Below are 24,880 nucleotides of genomic sequence, written 5' to 3'. Positions count from 1 at the left end.
AAACCATCCAAGCCCGGCTACATTCTAGAAAAACACATCTGAAGTCTCCCAGAAGCATGTGGAGAGATGTGTTCTGGTCTGATGACACCAAGGTTGATCTTTTTGGCCATAATTCCAAAAGATATGTTTGGCACAAAAACAACACTGCACACCACCAGAAGAACAGAATACCCACTGTGAAGCATGGTGGTGGCAGCATCATGCTTTGGGGCTGTTTTTCTACAGCTGGAAATGGGGCCTTAGTCAAGGTAGAGGGAATTATGAACAGGTCCAAATACCAGTCAATATCGGCACAAAACCTTCCGGCTTCTGCTAGAAAGCTGAACAAAGAGGAGCTTCACCTTTCAGCATGACAACCACCCAAAGCATCCATCCAAATCCACAAAGGAACGACTTCACCAGAAGAAGATGGAAGATTTGGAATGTCTCAGCCAGAGCCCAGACCTGAATCCGATGGACAATCTGTGGGGTGATCTGAAGAGGGCTGTGCGCAGGAGATGACACACAATCTGACAGATTTGGAGTGTTTCTGCAAGGAAGAGCGGGCAAATATTACCAAGTCAGGATGTGCCGTGCTGATAGACTCCTCCCCAAATAGACTGAGTGCTGGAATCACATCAAAAGGGGCTTCAACAAAGGATTAGTGTAAGGGTGTGCTCACTTATGCAACCAGATTAATTTCATTTTTTATTCTTAATTCCCCCTAAACGATTTCAGTTTGTTCAACTGAGTTGTACAGTTTATAGGTCACATTAAAGGTGGAAAAAGTTCTGAAATTATTTATCTTTATCTAATTTTTTTTACATCACAGAAACCCGACATTTTCACAGGAGTGTGCAGATGTTTTATATCCACTGTATGTTGTACATTACATACTCCTGACCCCTGCACTATATACTCCATGTTGTACATTACATACTCCTGACCCCTGCCTTATATACTATATGTTGTACATTCCATGTTCCTGACCCCTGCATTATATACTCTATGTTGTACATTCCATAGTCCTGACCCCAGCACTATATACTCTATGTTGTACATTCCATAGTCCTGACCCCTGCACTATATACTCTATGTTGTACATTACATCCTCCTGACCCCTGCACTATATACTCTGTTGTACATTACATACTCCTGACCCCTGCACTATATACTCTGTTGTACATTACATACTCCTGACCCCTGCACTATATACTATATGTTGTACATTCCATACTCCTGACCTCTGCACTATATACTCTGTGTTGTACATTACATACTCCTGACCCCTGCACTATATACTCTATGTTGTACATTACATACTCCTGACCCCTGCACTATATACTCTATGTTGTACATTACATACTCCTGACCACTGCACTATATACTCTATGTTGAACATTCCATAGTCCTGACCCCTGCACTATATACTCTTTGTTGAACATTCCATAGTCCTGACCCCTGCACTATATACTCTATGTTGTACATTACATACTCCTGACCCCTGCACTATATACTCTGTTGTACATTACATACTCCTGACCCGTGCACTATATACTCTGTTGTACATTACATACTCCTGACCTCTGTACTATATACTCTATGTTGTACATTACATACTCCTGACCCCTGCACTATATACTCTATGTTGTACCTTACATACTCCTGACCCCTGCACTATATACTCTGTTGTACATTACATACTCCTGACCCCTGCACTATATACTCCATGTTGTACATTACATACTCCTGACCCCTGCACTATATACTCTATGTTGTACATTACATACTCCTGACCCCTGCACTATATACTCTATGTTGTACATTACATACTCCTGACCCCTGCACTATATACTCCATGTTGTACATTACATACTCCTGACCCCTGCACTATATACTCTATATTGTACATTACATACTCCTGACCCCTGCACTATATACTCTATGTTGTACATTACATACTCCTGACCCCTGCACTATATACTCTATGTTGTACATTACATACTCCTGACCCCTGCACTATATACTCCATGTTGTACATTACATACTCCTGACCCCTGCACTATATACTCTATGTTGTACATTACATACTCCTGACCCCTGCACTATATACTCTATATTGTACATTCCATACTCCTGACTTCTGCTCTCCCCCCTCCCCCCACTGCTATATATACACATAATATGGATTCTCTTGTTCCCCCCATTTCCTCCCAGCTGCACATTATATATCAGATGATGTGATTGGAGCACAGACTTTTACATGGTGATAATAATGTGATAACATCCTCCAACTTTGGACCCTTAAACAGAAAGTGATAATGAGGGAGGAGTCAATACCCCAATGATGGTGGTCTTCAGGATCAGTCCAGTCTTCATCTTGGTTGTTCTCCCCCCATCCTCACTCTCTGACCTCTGGTGGGGCTCAGCCCCGCTGTTCTTCATGACTAAATCATGGACTAAATAAGGAAGTGCAGTACTTCTTGTGTTGGGAAGATGGTGATGAGTGATAGTTGGGGTGGGGACCCTCGTCCTATAATCCCCTCATCACTGTCCCTCCTATAAAAGACAGTTCTGGTTGTTTCCTCACTCTCTGACTAAGGTCCATGAATAAAGAAATGACCTGGTAGGAGATCAGAGGAGCCATTTCCTAGTTCCCTTGAGGGTGGAATTGTAAGCTCCTTAGAGACCAAGCTGCCTGATGTGGGCGGAGTCCTGGTTTGGGGGAACCAATCAGCTCCTGTCTAGTAATCCTCTTTGTCTTTGTATTTTAGTCCATGGCCTGGAGATGAGGAAAACCTCTGAGGATTGTCTCACTTTGTCTCCAGACTGGAAAGTAGAAGATGAGGACATCACACAGTATAGTCCAGGAGAAAACCCGGCTCCCTCCAATGTCCATCCGGCACCACCCAGTGTAGATGGACCATCGGATTCCTTGTATCCTGAGGAACCTCAGACTGTGCGGGACCGGGCCGGCCTTCCAACAGGGAAGAGGTTCTCCTGTACTGAGTGCGGGAAAGGTTTCCATTATAAATCACATCTTAATGTGCATGAAAGATCTCACACGGGAGAGAAGCCATATTTCTGTTCTGAGTGCGGGAAATGTTTTTTAGATAAGTCCAGTCTGTCCAAACATCAAACATCTCACACGGGGGAGAAGCCGTATTCCTGTCCTGAGTGTGGGAAATGTTTTTCAAGGAAGTTCAGTCTTCACATACATCAGAGATCTCACACGGGGGAGAAGCCGTATTCCTGTACTGAGTGTGGGAAATGTTATTCAAGTAAGCCCAGTCTTAACACACATCAGAGATCTCACACAGGTGAGAAGCCACATTCCTGTCCTGAGTGTGGGAAATGTTTTTCAGACAAGTCCAGTCTTCATAAACATCGGAGATCTCACACGGGGGAGAAGCCACATTCCTGTCCTGAGTGTGGGAAATGTTTTTCAGACAAGTCCAGTCTTCATAAACATCGGAGATCTCACACGGGGGAGAAGCCGTATTCCTGTCCTGAGTGTGGGAAATGTTTTACACAGAAGTCCTATCTTTACAATCATCAGAGATTTCACATGGGGGAGAAGCTGTATTCATGTTTTGAGTGTGGGAAATGTTTTTCAAGGAAGTGCAATCTTTACATGCATCAGAAATCTCACGCAGGGGAGAAGCCAAATTCCTGTCCTGAGTGCGGGAAATGTTTTTCAGATACAGCCAAACTTCATTTACATCAGCGATCACACACGGGGGAGAAGCCATTTTTCTGTCCTGAGTGCGGGAAATGTTTTTCAAAAAAGTACAATCTTCATATACATCAGAGAACTCACACGGGGGAGAAGCCGTATTCCTGTCCTGAGTGCCCGAAATGTTATTCAGATACGTCCAGTCTTCATAGACACAAGAGATCACACATGAGGGAGAAGCCGTATTCCTGTCCTGAGTGCGGGAAATGTTTTTCACAGAAGACTGATCTTCACAGACATCAGAGATTTCACACGGGGGAGAAGCTGTATTCCTGTCCAGAGTGCGAGAAATGTTTTTTATGCAAGGTCTTGCTTCACACACATCAGAGATCTCACACAGGGGAGAAGCCGTATTCCTGTTCTGAATGCGGGAAATGTTTTTCACAGACGTCCAATCTTTACAGACATCAGAGATCTCACACGGGAGAGAAGCCGTATTCCTGTCCTGAATGCGGGAAATGTTTTTCACAGAAGTCCAATCTTTACCAACATCAGAGATCTCACATGCGGGAGAAGCCACTTTCCTGTCCTGAGTGAGGGAAATGTTCCTCACTGAAGTCCTGTCTTCATGTACATCAGGGGTCCCACACAACCCTGGAGGTGTATTAGTGTAGGAAATGTCTTCTAGATGAATGTTGATGGACATCCCAGCTCTCATGTGGGGAAGAAGCACACCCTGATATACACCTCAGATATACTCCATGGCTGATCTTCATCATGGAAGAAACAGTTCATAAGGAGATGAGAGGCCCCCAAAGACATGGATGAAGTGTGGGACCGGGTTGGTCATTGATATCAGGAGAAGAATAACAATGGAGTGCTGGCCTAGAGCACTGGGCTGACTTTTCATTGGGGTGCAGCCTACAGTGAAGGAAATGTGTATTTGCTCCCCTCTGATGTTGAATGTTCGCCCCTCACACAGAAATGATCGGTCTAACAATGGAATGTTCGGTGTAACACTGAGAGACAGAATACAACAACAAATTCAGCAGAAATGCGTCTAACAAATGATGACTGATTTGCATGTTCATGAGGGAAAGAAGGATTTGATCCCCTATCATTCAGCAGGATTTCTGGCTCCCAGGTGTCTTTCATACAGGTAACAAGCTGAGATTAGAAGCAGTCTCTTAAAGGGAGTGCTGCTAATCTCATTGTGTTACCTGTATAAAAGACACCTGTCCACAGGAGCAATCAGACCATCAGATTCCAAACTCTCCACCATGGCAAAGACCAAAGAGCTGTCCAGGGATGTCAGGGACAAGATGGTAGACCTACACAAGGCTGGACTGGGCTACCAAACTATGGCCAAGCAGCTTGGTGAGAAGGTGACAACAGTTGGTGCAATCATTCACAAATGGAAGAAACACAAAACAAGTGTCAGTCTCCCTAGGTCTGGTGCACCATGCAAGATCTCACCTCGTGGAGTGTCAATGATCATGAGAACAGTGAGGAATCATCCCAGAACTACACGTGAGGATCTTGTCAATGATCTCCAGGCAGCTGGGACCACAGTCACCAAGAAAACAATTGGTAACACACTACGCCGACAAGGACTGAAATCCTGCAGTGCCCGCAAGGTCCCTCTGCTCAAGAAAGCCCATGTCCAGGCCAGTCTGAAGTCTGCCACTGAACATCTGAATGATGCAGAGGAGGACTGGTGGGAAGTGTTGTGGTCAGATGAGACCAAAATCCAGCTCTTTGGCATCAACTCAACTCGCCGTGTTTGGAGGAGGAGGAATGCTGCCTATGACCCCAAGAACACCATCCCAACTGTGAAACATGGTGGTGAAAACATTCTGCTTTGGGGGTGTTTTTCTGCTAAGGGGACAGAACAACTGCACCGCATCAAAGGGACGATGGATGGGGCAATGTACCATCAAATCTTGGGTGAGAACCTTCTTCCCTCAGCCAAGGCATTGAAAATGTGTCGTGGATGGGTGTTCCAGCATGACAATGACCCAAAACACACGGCCAAGGTAACAAAGGAGCGGCTCAAGAAGAAGCACATTAAGGTCCTGGAGTGGCCTAGCCAGTCTCCACACCTTCATCCGATTGAAAATCTGTGGAGGGAGCTGGAATTTTGAGTTGCCAAATGTCAGCCACCAAACCTTAATGACTTGGAGAGGATCTGCCAAGAGGAGTGGGCCAAAATCCCTCCTGAGATGTGTGCGAACCTGGGGGCCAACTCCCGGAAACATATGACCTGATTGCCAACAAGGGATTGGCCACCAAGTACTAAGTCATGTTTTGTGAAGGGGATCAAATCCTTCTTTCCCTCATGAACAGGCAGATCAGTCATCATTTGTTAGACGCATTTCTGCTGAATTTGTTGTTGTATTCTGTCTCTCAGTGTTACACTGAACATTCCATTGTTAGACCGATCATTTCTGTGTGAGGGGCGAACATTCCATTGTTAGACCGATCATTTCTGTGTGAGGGGCGAACATTCCATTGTTAGACCGATCATTTCTGTGTGAGGGGCGAACATTCAACATTAGCCTGGGAGCAAATACACATTTCCTTCACTGTATATGCTAGAGATGGTCTGCATATAAATGGAAGGGGGTCTGCTGTGCTGGGGGAGGGGTTTATGGGAAGGCTGGAGGAGTATATAAACTAGGATGGAGGGGGGAGGGAGAATTCAGTTTTAACGGGGTAGACAGATCAGACAGGTCAGTACTTGTTGGTGTTACAACCAGTGGAATTGGTACCATTTGTATGAAAATAAAAAATGCTCAAAATCCGTGTGAACAAGGTGTCAGTGAGTGAAGTGTCGGTGAATGTACAAAGGTGTAAGTGAATGGACAAGGTGTCGGTGAATGAACAAGGCGTCGGTGAATGAACAAGGCGTCAGTGAATGAAGGAGGTGTCAGTGACTGGACAAGGTGTCAGTGAATGAAGGAGGTGTCGGTGAATGTACAAGGTGTAAGTGAATGGACAAGGTGTCAGTGAATGAACAAGGTGTCGGTGAATGAACAAGGTGTCAGAGAATGAAAGTGTTTGTTCCCCAATGCCAGAAGTGTGCCCAGCACAATAGGTGAGTTGGAAGGTTTGGTGCATGAAGAGAACTAGGATTGAATTGGTATTGCTGAATCTTGGCTTCATTCCTCACATGACTGGGCCATTCATATTCCTGGCTAGGTTCTCTTTCGGAGAGACGGGGGAAATAGGAAAGGGGGTGGAGTCTGTCTCTATGTGAGAAGTGATCTCAGAGCGAGTGTGAAAGAGGACCTAGTTGATGGAGAGTGTGATGAGGCTGAAGGATTACGGGTGGAACTGCACATGGGGGGCGGTACTACAAAGGTCATCATTGGAGTTTGTTATAGGCCTCCCAGTGTTAATGAGGAGGTGGAGACTCAGCTCCTCCCACAGATGGAAAGGGCTGGGACAGTGATAATAATGGGGGGTGGTAACAACCCGGAAAGTGACTGGAGTAATGGTACTGCGGGTGTAAACACAAAACAACCCCTCCTGCCCTCTATGGCCCAGAACAAGGGTGGATAGATGGACCCGGAACTTGAAGAACTTCCCCACCAAGGCATCAAAGGTTGTGCGGCTCTAAACAAGGCTGGGGAAGCCCCACCAATACTGAAAAGCGAAACAAAAAGCACACCAACCTTGTGCATTACCTCAGTAAAATGTGATTTTATTGGATGTGAAAATATCCTCACAAACAGAGAAGTATAACAAGCGTGTAAAGTCCTTGATGAGACTTGACCAATCAGAGACCAGCGCGAGTCTAAACACGAGGGAAGTTTCTCAGAGTCAGGCTGACGCGTTTCGAGTCCCTTCTTCATCAGAGCTGACTTGGCAATGACAGCCCTCTTCAATATATACCCTGGGACAGAGGTTGGACCCTCCCACTTGGGTTGGGCAGTCCCGGGAAAGGAGGCGGGACAAAGGTGACATCACAACATGCTCACACAAGTAACAATACATTACACATCAAGAGGTATAGTAAGAGACATTAGAAACATTCACCGGCATTAAAGCTGTAAGAAACGCAGGGCAGTGTAATATATACATGAGGAGGTCATATAGTCTGTGTATATATATATATCCCCATATAATAAATAATGACATATTGGGAATGCTGCATTGGGGTTCATGGGGATAATATTGTTGGATCAGCACAATGTATAAAAAGTAAAAATGAATGAACTGAATACATAATTCCTTTGGATAAAGCCTGCTGGTCCTCAATTGTTGGCTTCTTTCCATGGAGATAGATGTGAACACAAAGTAGGTATACACATACATTTCAATGGCAGCCAGAATGTCCTTGCTTTGTGTGGGCTGTCAGTGGGGTCATTGGGCAGATCTTTGTCTTTAGATGTATGGAGTATTCATGAGTAGTGTTACTATACTGGCAGCAGAGGGAGATCAAGTGCTGCCATTGCCAAATATGGCTTCTGGAGGTGAATTGGAATGCACGCCAAAAGGTGCGTGGCTGTGGGGGCGCATGTGCAATGAGGCGGTGGCATGCTGGAGTAGTCATGGAGATGGGCCTCCGACGGGCTATCGCACATGCGCAGTGAGGCGGCGGCAGGCTGGAGTAGTCATGGAGATGGGCCTCCGACGGGCTATCGCACATGCGCAGTGAGCCGATGGCAGGCTGGAGTAGTCATGGCGATGGGCCTCCGACGGGCTATCGCACATGCGCAGTGAGGCGACGGCATGCTGGAGTAGTCATGGAGATGGGCCTCCGATGGGCTATCGCACATGCGCAGTGAGGCGACGGCATGCTGGAGTAGTCATGGAGATGGGCCTCCGACGGGCTATCGCACATCCGCAGTGAGGCGACAGCATGCTGGAGTAGTCATGGAGATGGGCCTCCGATGGGCTATCGCACATGCACGCCAAAGTCAGCTTATCATTTACCTAGTGGAGTGCACTCCGGACATCCCGGAAGGACGGCTGTGAGATGTTTTCCAGCCGTGACTGTAAAGTTGGACCTCTACCTACAACTCTTGGGACAATTAGCCTGCATGTGACCTCGCTGTCTCCATCTACAGCATCAAGTCTGGGGTGCTCTTCCATAAATGTCTCCACCTGTTTTCCAAACCAAGAGGTCCTCCCCTAAACCTTGGGGTGTTGGTGGGATTGACCTGAGCCTTTACATAGTTAATAGGGTAGATCCGTGATGAATTTGCATCTTGCATCACGCCTGTCCCAGACTTGTGTTCTACTCCTAGCGCTCTGGGTCACACTCCTTAGAAACAGACTATTAAATTCTCACAGGTCATTCCCTTGGAGAATGTCAAAAGAAAGTCCTGCCATTACCCCAACAGAAGAAATTCCCTGTAGAATTCACCTCACAGGGATCAATGATGGTCAGGAAAGCACCTGTATCACAGAAACCAATGACTTTTTGTACATCTATGCAGAGCTCCTGTAACTGCTGCTGCCTTATCTTGGGGTAAGTGGCTGGACTCCATAAACTAGAAGGGCACCAGTTGTTGTTGGAAGCATCAATTCACTTTAAGATGGTGAAAGGCTCTTTCCTTCTGGCACCAGAAATACACTGGGATCAGGGCAGGTGTTTTGATTCTGGGGAGGGTGAAGTTCCTTGGGCATCTAGCCTGGAGATGCCTGGGTTATCCACATCTGTAGCATGGGTGGTCCAAGGGTGACCAGAGGGCTGGGGTTGGAGTGGAATTTCTTCAGAAGCTTGGTACATATCCACATAGTGCACCAGCTTGGGAGAGGTGGACCTGAGAGTCTTTTTCTAACAGGGCAGCTGGCCTGGCAGTGACCGGTTTGTCCGCAGCCAGAGTCTCTCTGTAGAGATAATGTTAGTGGATCAAATTATCCTCCCAGCACTTCAAGTGTGTCCCTAAGCCAACCGCTTCCATACCCCAAAGTGATGTCCTGCTCGAAAGAGCTTTAATAACCATGTGGCCCTCAGATGAAAAGCCATCCCATGGATACTTTTGTAGTTTTGCTGCTGAACTGGGACATGTACCTTGCAGAGGCATGTTGAGGCCTCTTGCTGGTACATGTTTGGAAGGGGCAGGGGTTGTAGCGGAGGGAAGAAATATATATTTTTTTGTGTGTTGTTTGTTGAAGCACAGACAGCATTGTGTCCTGTAGCTGGATAAAGCCAGATGGGCCAGCAGCAGGTTTGGATGCTTAAGGTTTGGCTGAACTCAAAGGACAATATAATAACTCTATGCTGGCAGAAAGGGTCAGACGTTTCTGAGATTACTTCTGTGATGGACACACCGGACTGAGGGCTGCATGTCTTCCTAGAAAGAGGTTACCTGGTGCACAGAATTGCTGAGACAGATAGCTTCCTGGACACTGGGACTCTGCTCTACTCTCTGATCTTCTGGCAGCGTCTGTCTGTGTGGCCCAGATGCTGGGGCAGGACACACAGCCTTCTGAGGACCCATGATGTGCATATGAAGAACCTCTGCCCACCAGACCTCCTGTTCCCTGCCAAGCTGCCTGGACTTCTGTTGACTGGTGAGTCCCTGAACCTATGTTGTGTCTATTGCTGCTCATCCCTCATAGTGCCTGGACTCTGGACTAAGTGGCTGCTGGATCCGATTGCTGCAGTTTGCCAGTCTATACCCTTGATGTGCCATACCATGCTGCCCTGGTCTCTGCCCTGTGCTTGAATCACCCCACTTTTCTGTCCAGTTCCCTATACTGTGCTGACTTAGCCCCTTGTCTGTCCAGATCCCTGTCCTGTGCTGGACTCAACCACATGTCTGCCCAGATCCCAGCCCTGTGCTGGACTAAACCACTTGTCTGCCCAGATCCCTGCCCTGTGCTGGACTAAACCACTTGTCTGCCCAGATCCCTGCCCTGTGCTGGACTCAACAACTTGCCTGCCCAGATCCCTGCCCTGTGCTGGACTCAACCACATGTCTGCCCAGATCCCTGCCCTGTGCTGGACTCAACCACTTGTCTGCCCAGATCCCTGCCCTGTGCTGGACTAAACCACTTGTCTGTCCAGATCCATGCCCTGTGCTGGACTCAACCACTTGTCTGCCCAGATCCCTGCCCTGTGCTGGACTCAACCACATGTCTGTCCAGATCCCTGCCCTGTGCTGGACTCAACCACTTGTCTGCCCAGATCCCTGCCCTGTGCTGGACTCAACCACATGTCTGCCCAGATCCCTGCCCTGTGCTGGACTCAACCACTTGTCTGCCCAGATCCCTGCCCTGTGCTGGACTCAACCACTTGTCTGCCCAGATCCCTGCCCTGTGCTGGACTAAACCACTTGTCTGCCCAGATCCCTGCCCTGTGCTGGACTCAACCACATGTCTGCCCAGATCCCTGCCCTGTGCTGGACTCAACCACTTGTCTGCCCAGATCCCTGCCCTGTGCTGGACTCAACCACTTGTCTGCCCAGATCCCTGCCCTGTGCTGGACTCAACCACATGTCTGCCCAGATCCCTGCCCTGTGCTGGACTCAACCACTTGTCTGCCCAGATCCCTGCCATGTGCTGGACTCAACCACTTGTCTGCCCAGATCCCTGCCCTGTGCTGGACTCAACCACATGTCTGCTCAGATCCCTGCCCTGTGCTGGACTCAACCACTTGTCTGCCCGGATCCCTGCTGTATCAGCTGGATTTGACCCTTGCTACATCCTACCCTGGTCCGCCTAGATCCCTGCCTAGTGTGCTGGACTTAACCACTGCTACGCTGTATTCACCCGGTGGGCTGGGTACATTCCCCTTGCCATACCGTCTGGTGGCCTGGTGTACTGGTTCTCCATTTTGCTTGGCCATCCTACATGGACTATCTATGTGGTATTACATTGCTACCTGGTGGACTATTTTGTTGTGCTGTGTCTTGTTATCCATACTGTGCCTCACATTCCCCAATATACCCCCATATGTTGGGTTTTGTGTGATCTGCTCTGTGTGCTCTCTCTCTGCACTTCTAGTTTATCACTAGTGATGGGCTGAACACCCCCCGGTTCAGTTCATGGTAGAACATTCGAACAGACCAAACGTTTGCCGCCAACATCGAACCTATGGGACTCAAACTTGAAAATTCAAAAGTGCCCATTTAGAAGGATTATATGCTAGGTGTCAGCAATAAAAGTGGTATGGGGACTCGGGTACTGCCCTGATGGACAAGAATCAGTGGAAAATAAATTCTAATAGTACAGTTTTTAAAGGGGCAGTTATTTTTCATTGCTTAAAGCAGTGCTTCTCAATTATTTTCTGTCATGCCCCCCCTAGGAAGAAGAAAACATTTTGCGCCCCCCCCGCGACTGTAAATAGTATCATTTGTCTATAAAATTGTTATAAGTAGGAATAGTGCCCCATCATTGGTGTCAGTGGGAGGAATAGTGCCCCATCATTGGTGTCAGTGGGAGGAATAGTGCCCCATCATTGGTGTCAGTGGGAGGAATAGTGCCCCATCATTAGTATCAGTGGGAGGAATAGTGCCCCATCATTGGTGTCAGTGGGAGGAATAATGCCCCATCATTGGTGTCAGTGGGAGGAATAGTGCCCCATCATTGGTGTCAGTGGGAGGAATAGTGCCCCATCATTGGTATCAGTGGGAGGAATAGTGCCCCATCATTGGTGTCAGTGGGAGGAATAGTGCCCCATCATTGGTGTCAGTGGGAGGAATAGTGCCCCATCATTGGTGTCAGTGGAATAGTGCCCCATCATTGGTGTCAGTGGGAGGAATAGTGCCCCATCATTGGTGTCAGTGGGAGGAATAGTGCCCCATCATTGGTGTCAGTGGGAGGAATAATGCCCCATCATTAGTATCAGTGGGAGGAATAGTGCCCCATCATTGGTGTCAGTGGGAGGAATAGTGCCCCATCGTTGGTGTCAGTGGGAGGAATAGTGCCCCATCATTGGTGTCAGTGGGAGGAATAGTGCCCCATCGTTGGTGTCAGTGGGAGGAATAGTGCCCCATCGTTGGTGTCAGTGGGAGGAATAATGCCCCATCATTAGTATCAGTGACACCAATGATGCGGCACTATTCCTCCCACTGACACCAATGACACTTGCTGACCCCTGTTGCAGTATGGTGCTGCTGCAGCCAGCATATGTGGTTGCAGCAGCACCTCTGCACTGCACACTTACCGGCTTTTCCCTCACTCGATTTTCGCGGGTCCACTCAGCTCCGCCTCCTCGCCCGTGATTGGCCGCCTGTGTACCTTTCCTGAGCTACAGTTCTGGCGGCCAATCACCGGTGAGGAGGCAGAGCCGAGCGGCAGGAGTGAGGGAGTGGCCGGAGTGACGGAAGGAGCAGCGCTTCCTGGATGGATCATCGTGGGAGCCAGGTAAGAGACAGCAGCCCTCTGCCCACCCCTGTACGCACCCCCCTTGATGGAGCCTCGCGCCCCCCCTGGGGGGCGCGCCCCACTATTTGAGAAGCACTGGCTTAAAGTAAAAAAAAAAAAATATTCATTTAAATATCATGCCTGGGGGTCCCTTAAACTACCTGCAAAGTTGCACATCTGTACAATGTATAGAACCTGCTGCAGCAGGACTGACACTGTAACCCTTCAGAGTTATTCTTGACAAGTGCAGGATTGGACCCGGCTCTAAAAATTCTAATTATATGTAATGCACCTCTCATATAGGTGTAGAACAATGTGGCCTTCAGTGTTGATGGTGCCTGAACACTGTGTCCCCTCACAGTTACTATTGCTGGGTGCAGTCATGGGCCCTGCAGTTGAGAACTGTTAAAAATTATAGAAAAATTATCCAGGATTGATTCATGTTGATAAATGTCAGCTGGTCAGCGGAGTCTGTGGACAGACGCACTCTTTTATCCATCACAAAACCTCCAGCAGCACTGAATGTCCGTTCGGAAAGCACGCTGGGTGCAGGACAGGCCAGTAGCTTGATGGCATATTGAGCAAGTTCTGGCCAGTGATCCATCCTCAAGACCCAGTAACCCAGTGGATGATCAGTTGGAAAGGTCTCCAAGTCTGCTCTTGCCCCTAGATAATCCTGCACCATATGATGCAGACCCTGCCGTTGGGTGCTTAAACCTAACAGTCCTGGGTGCTGAGGACTAAAGAACTGTTTAATCGGTCAGCTGGCCGCCTTCTCCACCGCTCTTCCTTTAACAGAATGAAGCCTCAGAAACACGTTGTCCAGGAAATGGTGACCTCCCAGTGTCTGGAAAGGTGTTACACAATTTCAAGGCATCCTCAGGATGTTTCATCCTCTGCTCCCTCTGGGAAGACTGGATGAGCTCTGCACCTTGACCCTTGTAACGTGGATCAAGAAGGGTTGCCAACCAGTAAAGATCTCGCAGACACTTTGAGGAAATCTTGAAAATGAAAGATGTACACACAGTGCTCTGGTTATGCAGCAAAGTTGAGGCCTTGTGTGCTTTTCTGCAACACTGGAAGACAGTAGGGAGCCATTCTGAGCAGATATCATCTGAGGGATCATGTGATCTGCTAAAGTTAAAGGCTTCCTGAAAGACCTGAAACAGATGACGTTTGTGAAACTTTTACATTTCCTATTCGATTTTCTAGCAAGCTGAACCCTTTGTCAGAGGGTCTTCAGAACAAGGAACTTATGATCTGTCAGGTAAAAAACAAACTAGAACAAGCAGCTAAAACTCTTCAGGATCTTTCTGATGGGAAAGAAAAAAACGAACTTGAATTTCTTAGTAAGTTTACAGAAGATGGAAAACGACATGGGATGCAGCTGACCAACCTTCAAGCTGGTGACAGAATTTCAGTCTATACACCAATCTGTATTGGCCAAAGCAGAAAGAGATTTCATTTTGAGGCTTTCCTCGTTCTCCTCAGATATTGTACAATCTGTCCATATATTGAACAGCGTGTCTTGGCCAGACAAAGCTCACATCCCCAACTTTGGATGGACTGAGTTGCACAGAATTGCAAAACATGTTTTTGATAATCAGTTTGAAGACAAAATTGAGCTGTTAGAAGCAGAGTGGGCTGACCTCAAACTCTCCATTCAAAATGGACTCTTTTAATGAGACTCTGAAAAGACTGAATCAGCAGAAAGAAAGATTCAGCAACATACTCCCTCTGGTCAATTTCTGTGCCGTACTTCCCCCAACAACCGCCTCATGTGAACGTGGCTATAGTTACCAAATCAGAATAAAGACGGTCTATCGTTCATCACTGACACGGGAGACTTTGGATGATCTTCTGATGATTGCTGTTAATGGACCACCACTAAAAGATTACAATCCACACACAGCCATTGGAGTGGTATTTTGTATCAGAAAGGGGACGTTACACAAGTCTTGGTCCTGCTGTACAATGAAAACCATAGCAAATCTTGATGTGAAACTGGCTTCCTACTGCTTTTTGGCATCATTTTTTGGTGTTTTATTTTCTTAATTGAATAGAATGCAATTCACACACAGCCATTGAAGTGGTATTTTGCATCAGAAAAAGAGTATTACACAAGTCTTGGTCCTGCTGTACAACGAAAACCATAGCAAATCTTGATGTGAAACTGGCTTCCTACTGCTTTTTGGCATCCCAAAAAAATCATTTTTTGGTGTTTTTTTTTCTTAATTGAATAGAATGCAATCCGCACACAGCCATTGAAGTGGTATTTTGCATCAGAAAAAGGGTATTACACAAGTCTTGGTCCTGCTGTACAACGAAAACCATAGAAAATCTTGATGTGAAACTGGCTTCCTACTGCTTTTTGGCATCCCCAAAAAATCATTTTTTGGTGTGTTTTTTCTTCATGAAATAGATTGCAATCCGCACACAGCCATTAAAGTGGTATTTTGCATCATAAAAAGGGTATTACACAAGTCTTGGTCCTGCTGTACAACACAAACCATGGCTGCTCTATGTTACAATGGTTACTATTGTTATGCCATGTTTTTTGGCATCTAAATAAGCACTTCTTTGTTTATTCTTAATGCACTACTTCTCTAAGCTCTCTTTTAATAAGATGCTGGAGATAAAAAATGCAAAATGTTTACTATTGTTATTTATGTTTTTTGTCCATCAAAAGAGGCACTTTTTTCTTTTTTCTTAATGCCGCACTTCTCTAAGGTCTCTGCTGGAGATAAGAAATACAACATGTTTACAGTAATTATTATTCCATATTTTTGGCATCAAAATAAGCACTTTTTCTTATGCTATACTTCTGTAAACTAAACTTACATCCTTTAAAAGAGACTTTACTGTAGTTACTAAAGATGCCGGAGATAAACAAAAAAATACAAAATGTTCACCACAGGTTTAAAGCTGTAAAACTTGATATTTTGATTGCACTCTATTGCTATTGCTGTGATGTTTAAATTGACATAAAGCTATGTTATAATTGCAGTTTTTTTATATTTTGGACTCTTTATTCTAAAGAAAAATGTAATTTCATAAGCGTTAAAGGGGTGTGGTTGGGGGCAGGGCTAGGGACAGCATTGGGGGATGGGCTGGGGTTGGAGGTGGACCTGGGCAAGGTTGGGTGGGGCAACTGGTGGAGAGTAAGGATTGTGCCTGGCTAGTAGGTCTAGACTCAAAATGGTTTATCCGGATGTATACAGTATATATATGACAAGGTAGACTACTTCATGTAACATTACATCTTCATCTCAGATTGTAAGCGGATTGGATTGGCCTGTGTATGGGATTCCAGATCAAGTCATGGCAAGGTACACGTTGAGCGTTGAATATCTGGTTGTAGAGAGATCACGGGGGGGATTTGTATATCTGTTGTCACATGTTGCTGAGTTACTGATTTCTTACACGACATTTCCAGACAGTTGGATGTAATTCATTAATATTTGGAAGTAATTGCTGGCTTGTATTTCTCCCCATTATTGTGGATTAGATCATTGTACTGTTATCTTGTATTGTTTATTATTTATCATCACCTATTATATTTCATCCCCATTTTGTACTGATTTATATTATTAATAAATATATATTTTTGCACATTATTGTGTTTTATTTTGTCTTCCAATTATCACAAATACAGAACTGGGATGTCGGTTACTTTGTGAGAATTAGTAGGGAATCTCCTTCATTCCAGATCCCGCCTGTTTCCATGAATTGTATACGGATTATTTCCTCACAGATAAAGTTCTGACAATTTGTACCGTTCTGGTGTTTTTGATCCTCAGAAATGAGATCTGCCGTCATCAGACATGATGGATTTTCAGACATCTATCCCATAGTTTGTAGACTCTATAACTCTCCTACACACTGAATCATAGACACTGATTGGGGTTATTGTACCCAAGAAATGGCGCAGAATACACCTTTGTCTACATTTATAAGGAAAGACCATTTATTTGTAAAAACAAGAAAAAAGCAGAAATGGCAAAAAGTGGTGTTTAATACCACCAAAATAAATATCTATTTGTGTGAAAAAATTACAAAAATATAATTTGGGTACAATGTTGCATGACTGTGTAATTGTCACTCAAAGTGTGAGAGTGCTGATAGTTACCAGTCGGCCTGGGCAGGAAGGGGGGTGGAAGTGTCCGGTATACAGGAGGTAGAAATATTTATTTTTTAAAACAGACCTCTAAGTGTTTGTGAAATCTCCCACCACAAAATGTACTCAGCCAATCACAGGACAGGACTCCATTTTTATTCTTCTCCTGCCATCAATGGCCAACCCGGTCCCACACTTCATCCATGTCTTTGGGGACCTCTGATCTCCTTATGAACTGTTTCTTCCATGATGGAGATCAGCCATGGAGTATATCTGAGGTGTATATCAGGGTGTGCTTCTTCCCCACATGAGAGCTGGGATGTCCAGCAACATTCATCTAGAAGACATTTCCCGCACTCAAGGCACTAATACACCTCCAGGGTTGTGTGGGACCCCTGATGTACAGGAAGACAGGACTTCAGTGAGGAACATTTCCCTCACTCAGGACAGGAAAGTGGCTTCTCTCCTGTGTGAGACCTCTGATGTTTATGAAGACTGGACTTATGTAAAAAACATTTCCCGCACTCAGGACAGGAATAAGGCTTCTCCCCTGTGTGAGATCTCTGATGTGCGTAAAGATGGGACTTCACTGAAAAACATTTCCCGCACTCAGGACAAGAATACGGCTTCTCTCCTGTGTGAGATCTCTGATGTCTGTAAAGATTGGACTTATGTGAAAAACATTTTCCACACTCAGGACAGGAATATGGCCTCTCCCCCGTGTGAGATCTCTGATGTGTGTAAAGACTGGACTTATCTGAAAAACACTTTCCACACTCAGGACAGGAATACGGCTTCTCCTCAGTGTGAGATCTTTGATGTGTGTAAAGACTGGACTTCTCTGAAAAACATTTGCCACACTCAGGACAGGAATGTGGCTTCTCCCCCGTGTGAGATCTCTGATGTGTGCAAAGACTGGACTTCTGTGAAAAACTTTTCCCACACTCAGGACAGGAATACTGCTTATCTCCCGTGTGAGATCTCTGATGTGTGTAAAGACTGGACTTCTGTGAAAAACTTTTCCCACACTCAGGACAGGAATGCAGCTTCTCTCCCGTGTGAGATCTCTGATGTGTGTAAAGATGGGTCTTCCTTGAAAAACATTTCCCGCACTCAGGACAGGAATACGGCTTCTTCCCTGTGTGAGTTCTCTGATGTGTGTAAAAACTGGACTTTTGTGAAAAACATTTCCCGCACTCAGGACAGGAATATGGCTTCTCTCCCGTGTGAGATCTCTGATGTGTGTAAAGAAGGGACTTCCTTGAAAAACATTTCCCACACTCAGGACAGGAATACGGCTTCTCCCCTGTGTGAGATCTCTGATGTCTATAAAGATGGAACTTCCTTGAAAAACATTTCCCGCACTCAGGACAGGAATACGGCTTCTCCCCCGTGTGAGATCTTTTATGCACATTAAGTTTGGATTTAGAACAGAAACCCTTCCCACACTCAGTACAGGAGAACCTCTTCCCTGTTGGAAGGCCGGCCCGGTCCCGCACAGTCTGAGGTTCCTCAGGATACGAGGAATCCGATGGTCCATCTACACTGGGTGGTGCCAGATGGACATTGGAGGGAGCCGGGTTTTCTCCTGGACTATACTGTGTGATGTCCTCATCTTCTACTTTCCAGTCTGGAGACAAAGTGAGACAATCCTCGGAGGTTTTCCTCATCTCCCAGCCATGGACTAAAATACAAAGACAAAGAGGATTACTAGACAGGAGCCGATTGGTTCCCCCAAACCAGGACTCCGCCCACATCAGGCAGCTTGGTCTCTGAGGAGCTTACAATTCCACCCTCAAGGGAACAAGGAAATGGCTCCTCTGATCTCCTACCAGGTCATTTCTTTATTCATGGACCTTAGTCAGAGAGTGAGGAAACAACCAGAACTGTCTTTTATAGGAGGGACAGTGATGAGGGGATTATAGGACGAGGGTCCCCACTCCCTCTATCACTCATCATGACAGAGGCATGCCTGTGTTAGCAACATCACGGGAACATAAGCCCAGAAATCGTCTTTACAGTCATGGATTTTCTCCTGTTTACTACACTTTCCAGTTCGGAACATTTTTCTTGGTAGGCTATAGCGGCCTCCATGTTTGGGTCAGATTTTTCTGTGCTGGTCAGAGCTCAGGCTCAGAGACCAGTAGTTATAGCAGAAGACCAACCAACAGGATAGGTATACAGGCAGGTCACCATGACAGATGACGTAGGCTCACCTGAGGTGCGGGGTCTAAGCACTAACCAGTATCACCAGAGCTCCTGATGGTGGGTATGGGTTTTGCTGCGTGTTAGTACCAGGTCACAGTAGTAGTAGTCAATAAACAAGCCAAGGGTCAGTAACAAGTGGTTCCAGGTCAGTAGTGAAGGTACAGAAGGTAGCAGGAGAGACAAGGGCAAGATATTGGATGGAGAAGACACAATAATCTGCCAACCAGGAAGTGCAAAGACATGGCTTAAATCAGGAAGTTCATGGGAGGAGCAAAGAGTTCAAGGCTCAGCAGAAAGCAAAGCAATGGATTAAGCAAAGTGCCGTCCATTATATCAGGTAACTCAGTGAGAAGAGTTACTGCCAGACACAGTAGAGGTCCTGGGTTCAAGTCTAGGCTCTGACAGGTGTCTACGTTGAGCAGAGGCAATGAATTAATATTTAGCTTCCAGCTGAACCCCAGAACCTCCATAAATCCAGTATAGAGACATAAATTGTGTCTGCAGCACAGAGAAGGAAGATTATCCGAGAGAAATCCAGGAATACAGGACGGGGAACACAGCTCAGGAAAGTGACCAGGGGATTACAGGCTGATATCACCCAGTCCCCGCCCTACTCTGGACCAATCAGTGAGCAGTATGGGTGGAGGAATGGATTTAGTGTTCATGACCCACCTGTGCTGATCTCTGTAGGAGTGTCCTCCTCTATAAATGTCCCCGTTATTCCATCCTCCTCCATAGACTGCTGATCATCCCTCACATACGCCTCTTCTTCTTCTGCTTTCACCTCAAATTCTATATCGATTGGATCTCCACTCTAAATCAAGGAAATGAGAGAAAATATCATCCGTAAAATATAAGGTCACATAAAAAATCCACACATCATCTTTACAAGTCCATGTTCTAGATACTCCATCCCACCAACCTTGCAATGGTGAGGGATGGTGTGACCTTCCTGTGTGGAATCCCAGGAATACAGAGGACGGGGACATCTCTCTGGTGGGTTCCTGGTATTAGGTGGCTCCATCATATCCTTGTGTCCTTCTGAAAACTCCTCCATCACTCCATACTCCTCATCCTCCTCTTTATACTCTTCTTTAACATCAATATTATCATCCCCGAGGATTCCACTCTGAAAGATATAATAAAACATTCATTGTAACAAACATGCTATGTATAAATCACAACTACCAATAATTGTCATCATCTACCTGATGATGGTGAGGGATGGTGTGACCTTCCTGTGTGGAATCCCGGGAATACAGAGGACGGGGACATCTCTCTGGTGGGTTCCTGTAGCTGGATGACTCCACCATGGTGTCCTGGTACAGATCTTTGTGTTCTTCTAGAAGCTCTGACTCCTCCATCCCCCCATCCTCATCCTCCTCCTCTTTTATCTCTTCTTTAACCTCAGCTTTAGGATCTCTCAGGTTTCCACTCTGAATATATAATAAAAATGCCATCAATGGTAACAATGCAGATAATGTACAGATCCTAATGATACTATCAGTGATTGTTCCTCATCTACCTGATGATGGTGAGGGATGGTGTGACCTTCCTGTGTGGAATCCCGGGAATACAGAGGACGGGGACATCTCTCTGGTGGGTTCCCATGACTGGATCCATCTGTAGGAAACACACACACTGACTGAATCCATTGTTTCTATGTGTTTATCAGATGATGGGGGATCTAGGTGGATCCTCCGTACTGCTCTCTCCTTTACAATAAAGTCTCCTCTTACCCGGTGATGTGAGGGGCGGCTGATTGTCCATCATGACGTCCTTGTAGAGGTCCTTGTGTCCTTCTAAATACTCCCACTCCTCCATGGAGAAATAGACAGTGACACCCTGACACCTTATAGGAACCTGACACACAATGATACAGTCACCATCCAGACACATCCCTTGTCTGTTACTGGAGAATGTCCCAGAATTCCCGGCACCGCTCACCTCTCCTGTCAGCAGCTCCATCATCTTCTTGGTGACTTCTAGAATCTTCTGCATGTTGTGTCTCTCAGGGTTTAGGGAGTCACATGGAGGCACTGTGATGGTCATATGATCACCTGACTTCAGAAGAGGAAATCTCTGTATTGAGGAACCAATAGGAATATCGTGTTAGATTCCCAGAATCCTCCTCACCTCTCTGGTCAGGTCTGTGTTTTATTAATAGAGATGAGAGTGATGTCATGTGACCTCCCAGAATCCTCCTCACCTCTCCGGTCAGGTCTGTGTTTTATTAATAGAGATAAGAGTGATGTCATGTGACCTCCCAGAATCCTCCTCACCTCTCCGGTCAGGTCTGTGTTTTATTAATAGAGATAAGGGTGATGTAATGTGACCTCCCAGAATCCTCCTCACCTCTCCGGTCAGGTCTGTGTTTTATTAATAGAGATGAGAGTGATGTCATGTGACCTCCCAGAATCCTCCTCACCTCTCCGGTCAGCAGGTAGATGATCTCCAGGGTGAAGTTTAGTATCTTCTCAGTCATGTGACTCCGGTCCTCCTCCATCCTCATTGGTGCCATCATGTGATCTATACAGGTCTCCTTGTAGACGGATAACTTTGGGAAATGAAAGTAAGAATTACACTCACCGGCCACTTTATTAGGTCCACCTTGCTAGTGCCAAGAAAATCTCCCCCCCACCATGACACCACCAGCATGAACCATTGATACAATGCAGGATGGATCCATGCTTTCATGTTGTTTATGCCAAATTCTGACCTTACCATCTGAATGTCGCAGCAAACTGTCTGCCCATTCTCCTCTGACATCAACAAGGCATTTTGCTCCACACAACTGCCGCTCACTGGGATATTATCCCTTTTTCGGACCATTCACTGGAAACCCTAGAGAATGTTGTGCGGGAAAATCCCAGGAGATCAGCAGTTTTTGAAATATGCAGACCAGCTTGCCTGGCAGTAACAACCACACCACATTCACAGTCACTTAAATCCCCTTTCTTCTCCATTCTGATGCTCAGTTTGAACTTCAGCAAGTTGTCTTTGCCATATCTAGATGCCTAAATTCATTGAGTTGCTGCCATGTGATTGGCTGATTAGCAGTTTGTGTTACCCAGCAATTGAACAGGTGGACCTGATAGGGAGGCCAGTGAGTGTATTTGGATGTATTGGTCACACAATAATAGGATGTGGATGTGAGGGGGGAATAGGAGGGTTGCTGGACATCTAACCACCTCAATACCGGACACTTCCACCCCCTTCCTGACCAGAACACTTTTCAGATGTCAGTGCTGTCGCAGTTTGGATGACAATTATGCGGTCATATACAGTACTATTCTAGGCACTGCCTAGTCTGGGCAAAAATTGTGTCCCATCCCAACGTGTCCAACTGCATGAAAATCCATCCAAATTCAATATAAATCCCTCATAAATACTGAATAGAAAAATAGAATCATCAATATTAATAGTTCTTTTATATCAGTTGATGTGCTTGTGCCCCTCCAATCACACTGCGCCAACCGACCGTGCGGAATAATGTGCCTTGTGCCTCTCCAATCACACTGCGCCAACCGACCGTGCGGAATAATGTGCCTTGTGCTCCTCCAATCACACTGCGCCAACCGACCGTGCGGAATAAAGTGCCTTGTGCCTCTCCAATCACACTGCGCCAACCAACCGTGCGGAATAAAGTGCCTTGTGCCTCTCCAATCACACTGCACCAACCGACTGTGCGGAATAAAGTGCCTTGTGCCTCTCCAATCACACTGCACCAACCGACTGTGCGGAATAAAGTGCCTTGTGCCTCTCCAATCACACTGCGCCAACCGACCGTGCGGAATAAAGTGCCTTGTGCTTCTCCAATCACACTGCGCCAACCAACCGTGCGGAATAATGTGCCTTGTGCTCCTCCAATCACACTGCGCCAACCGACCGTGCGGAATAAAGTGCCTTGTGCTCCTCCAATCACACTGCGCCAACCGACCGTGCGGAATAAAGTGCCTTGTGCTCCTCCAATCACACTGCACCAACCGACCGTGCGGAATAAAGTGCCTTGTGCCTCTCCAATCACACTGCGCCAACCAACCGTGCGGAATAAAGTGCCTTGTGCTTCTCCAATCACACTGCGCCAACCAACCGTGCGGAATAAAGTGCCTTGTGCCTCTCCAATCACACTGCGCCAACCGACCAACCGTGCGGAATAAAGTGCCTTGTGCCTCTCCAATCACACTGCACCAACCGACCGTGAGGAATAAAGTGCCTTGTGCCTCTCCAATCACACTGCGCCAACCAACCGTGCGGAATAATGTGCCTTGTGCCTCTCCAATCACACTGCGCCAACCGACCGTGCGGAATAAAGTGCCTTGTGCCTCTCCAATCACACTGCGCCAACCGACCGTGCGGAATAAAGTGCCTTGTGCTCCTCCAATCACACTGCGCCAACCGACCATGCGGAATAAAGTGCCTTGTGCCTCTCCAATCACACTGCGCCAACCGACCGTGCGGAATAAAGTGCCTTGTGCTCCTCCAATCACACTGCGCCAACCAACCGTGCGGAATAAAGTGCCTTGTGCTCCTCCAATCACACTGCGCCAACCGACCGTGCGGAATAAAGTGCCTTGTGCTCCTCCAATCACACTGCGCCAACCGACCGTGCGGAATAAAGTGCCTTGTGCTCCTCCAATCACACTGCACCAACCAACCGTGCGGAATAAAGTGCCTTGTGCTTCTCCTTTCATCAAAGTGCAGATCTCGTGCTGCCCTCCAGTGCCCCCCCTCCAGTGCTCCCCCTCCAGTGCTCCCCCTCCAGTGCTCCCCCTCCAGTGCTCCCCCTCCTCCACCACAGGATGTGGACTCTTACACTGGAATAGGAGTCCTATGTGCTGTGTCATGGTTCTGGTTAGTCTGGAGCTTGTAGTCCTCCTGGATGATTGTGTACAATTCCCCCCCCCAATATATCATACAACTGATGGTTCATCTCATGATGTATGCAGGGAGGAGATAACAACAATCACCCACATGGTGTCATTCCATTTATTACAAACTTCCTTTACAGCAAACCATATACACTCACATTTGTATATAATATACAAGCAAAATGTCCGACCGAAAGTGGCCCATCCACATGAGTCTCACCATTCGGGAATTACATCACCGCAGCTGTCACTGACGCATTTCCCCTCCTCTAGGGGGCTGTAAGAGGATTGGCTGCTGGTGGTAGATGGTCTTATTTATACTGTGTGTCTCCATATCTCCGAGCCCACTTCCCCTTCCTGTCCTAACCCGGTGTCACCTCCGTGTCCTCCCGTGGCCTTGCGTGGTCATGCAACACTGAACCCAAATGACATTTGTAACATTTTTTTAGACAGAGCTTTCTTTTGGTGGTGCAGTATTAATTCACCACTGGGGGGAGGGAAGGGGAGATTTAATTTATTGATAAACAAACAAAAAAAGAACAATAATTTTGAAGTAAAAAACTTTTTTCTTCATTTGTTATACCATTTTGCAAAAAAAATATTTTTCTCTTTCACTGATGGGCATTGATGAAGCTGCATTGATGGGGCTGCACTGATAGGTGGCACTGATTTGCAGCACTAACGTGCACTGATATGCTGCACTGA

At 46.5% G+C, this 24,880-nt stretch overlaps 2 protein-coding genes across 2 annotated transcripts in view; one reads left to right on the top strand and one right to left on the bottom strand.

Moving 5' to 3' along the window:
* The first annotated feature begins 2,757 nt into the window (after positions 1-2,757).
* LOC149460670 (uncharacterized) overlaps positions 2,758-24,880 on the top strand; it is a 62,532-nt gene continuing 40,409 nt past the window's right edge. Inside the window, exon 1 of the mRNA XM_089679355.1 lies at positions 2,758-4,188. Within this exon, the coding sequence (XP_089535481.1) occupies positions 2,768-4,188 (1,421 nt within the window). The 5' untranslated portion in view covers positions 2,758-2,767. The remainder of the gene's footprint in view (positions 4,189-24,880) is intronic.
* LOC149460672 (gastrula zinc finger protein XlCGF66.1-like) lies at positions 20,928-22,220 on the bottom strand. The gene is made up of 2 exons (XM_089679353.1): positions 21,733-22,220; positions 20,928-21,386 (listed from the first exon to the last, which is right to left on the bottom strand). The coding sequence occupies exons 1-2, from the start codon at positions 21,826-21,828 to the stop codon at positions 20,976-20,978; spliced, it is 507 nt and encodes a 168-aa protein (XP_089535479.1). The 5' UTR covers positions 21,829-22,220; the 3' UTR covers positions 20,928-20,975.

Source organism: Staurois parvus, unplaced genomic scaffold (assembly GCF_062004578.1).
Source record: "Staurois parvus isolate SC_StPar_1 unplaced genomic scaffold, SC_StPar_1.0 ptg000222l, whole genome shotgun sequence".
NCBI lineage: Eukaryota > Metazoa > Chordata > Amphibia > Anura > Ranidae > Staurois > Staurois parvus.
Note: the sequence above shows the minus strand (reverse complement) of the source record. Positions and strands in the feature narration are given on the sequence as shown.

What these genes read in the sequence shown, in the direction of transcription:
- LOC149460672 (XM_089679353.1), bottom strand. Translation starts at nt 21,828, where the DNA reads ATGATGGCACCAATGAGGATGGAGGAGGACCGGAGTCACATGACTGAG. An exon ending in TCTACCTGCTGACCGGAGAG is followed by an intron (nt 21,387 to 21,732) that starts GTGAGGAGGATT and finishes TCCTCAATACAG; the next exon opens with AGATTTCCTCTTCTGAAGTC.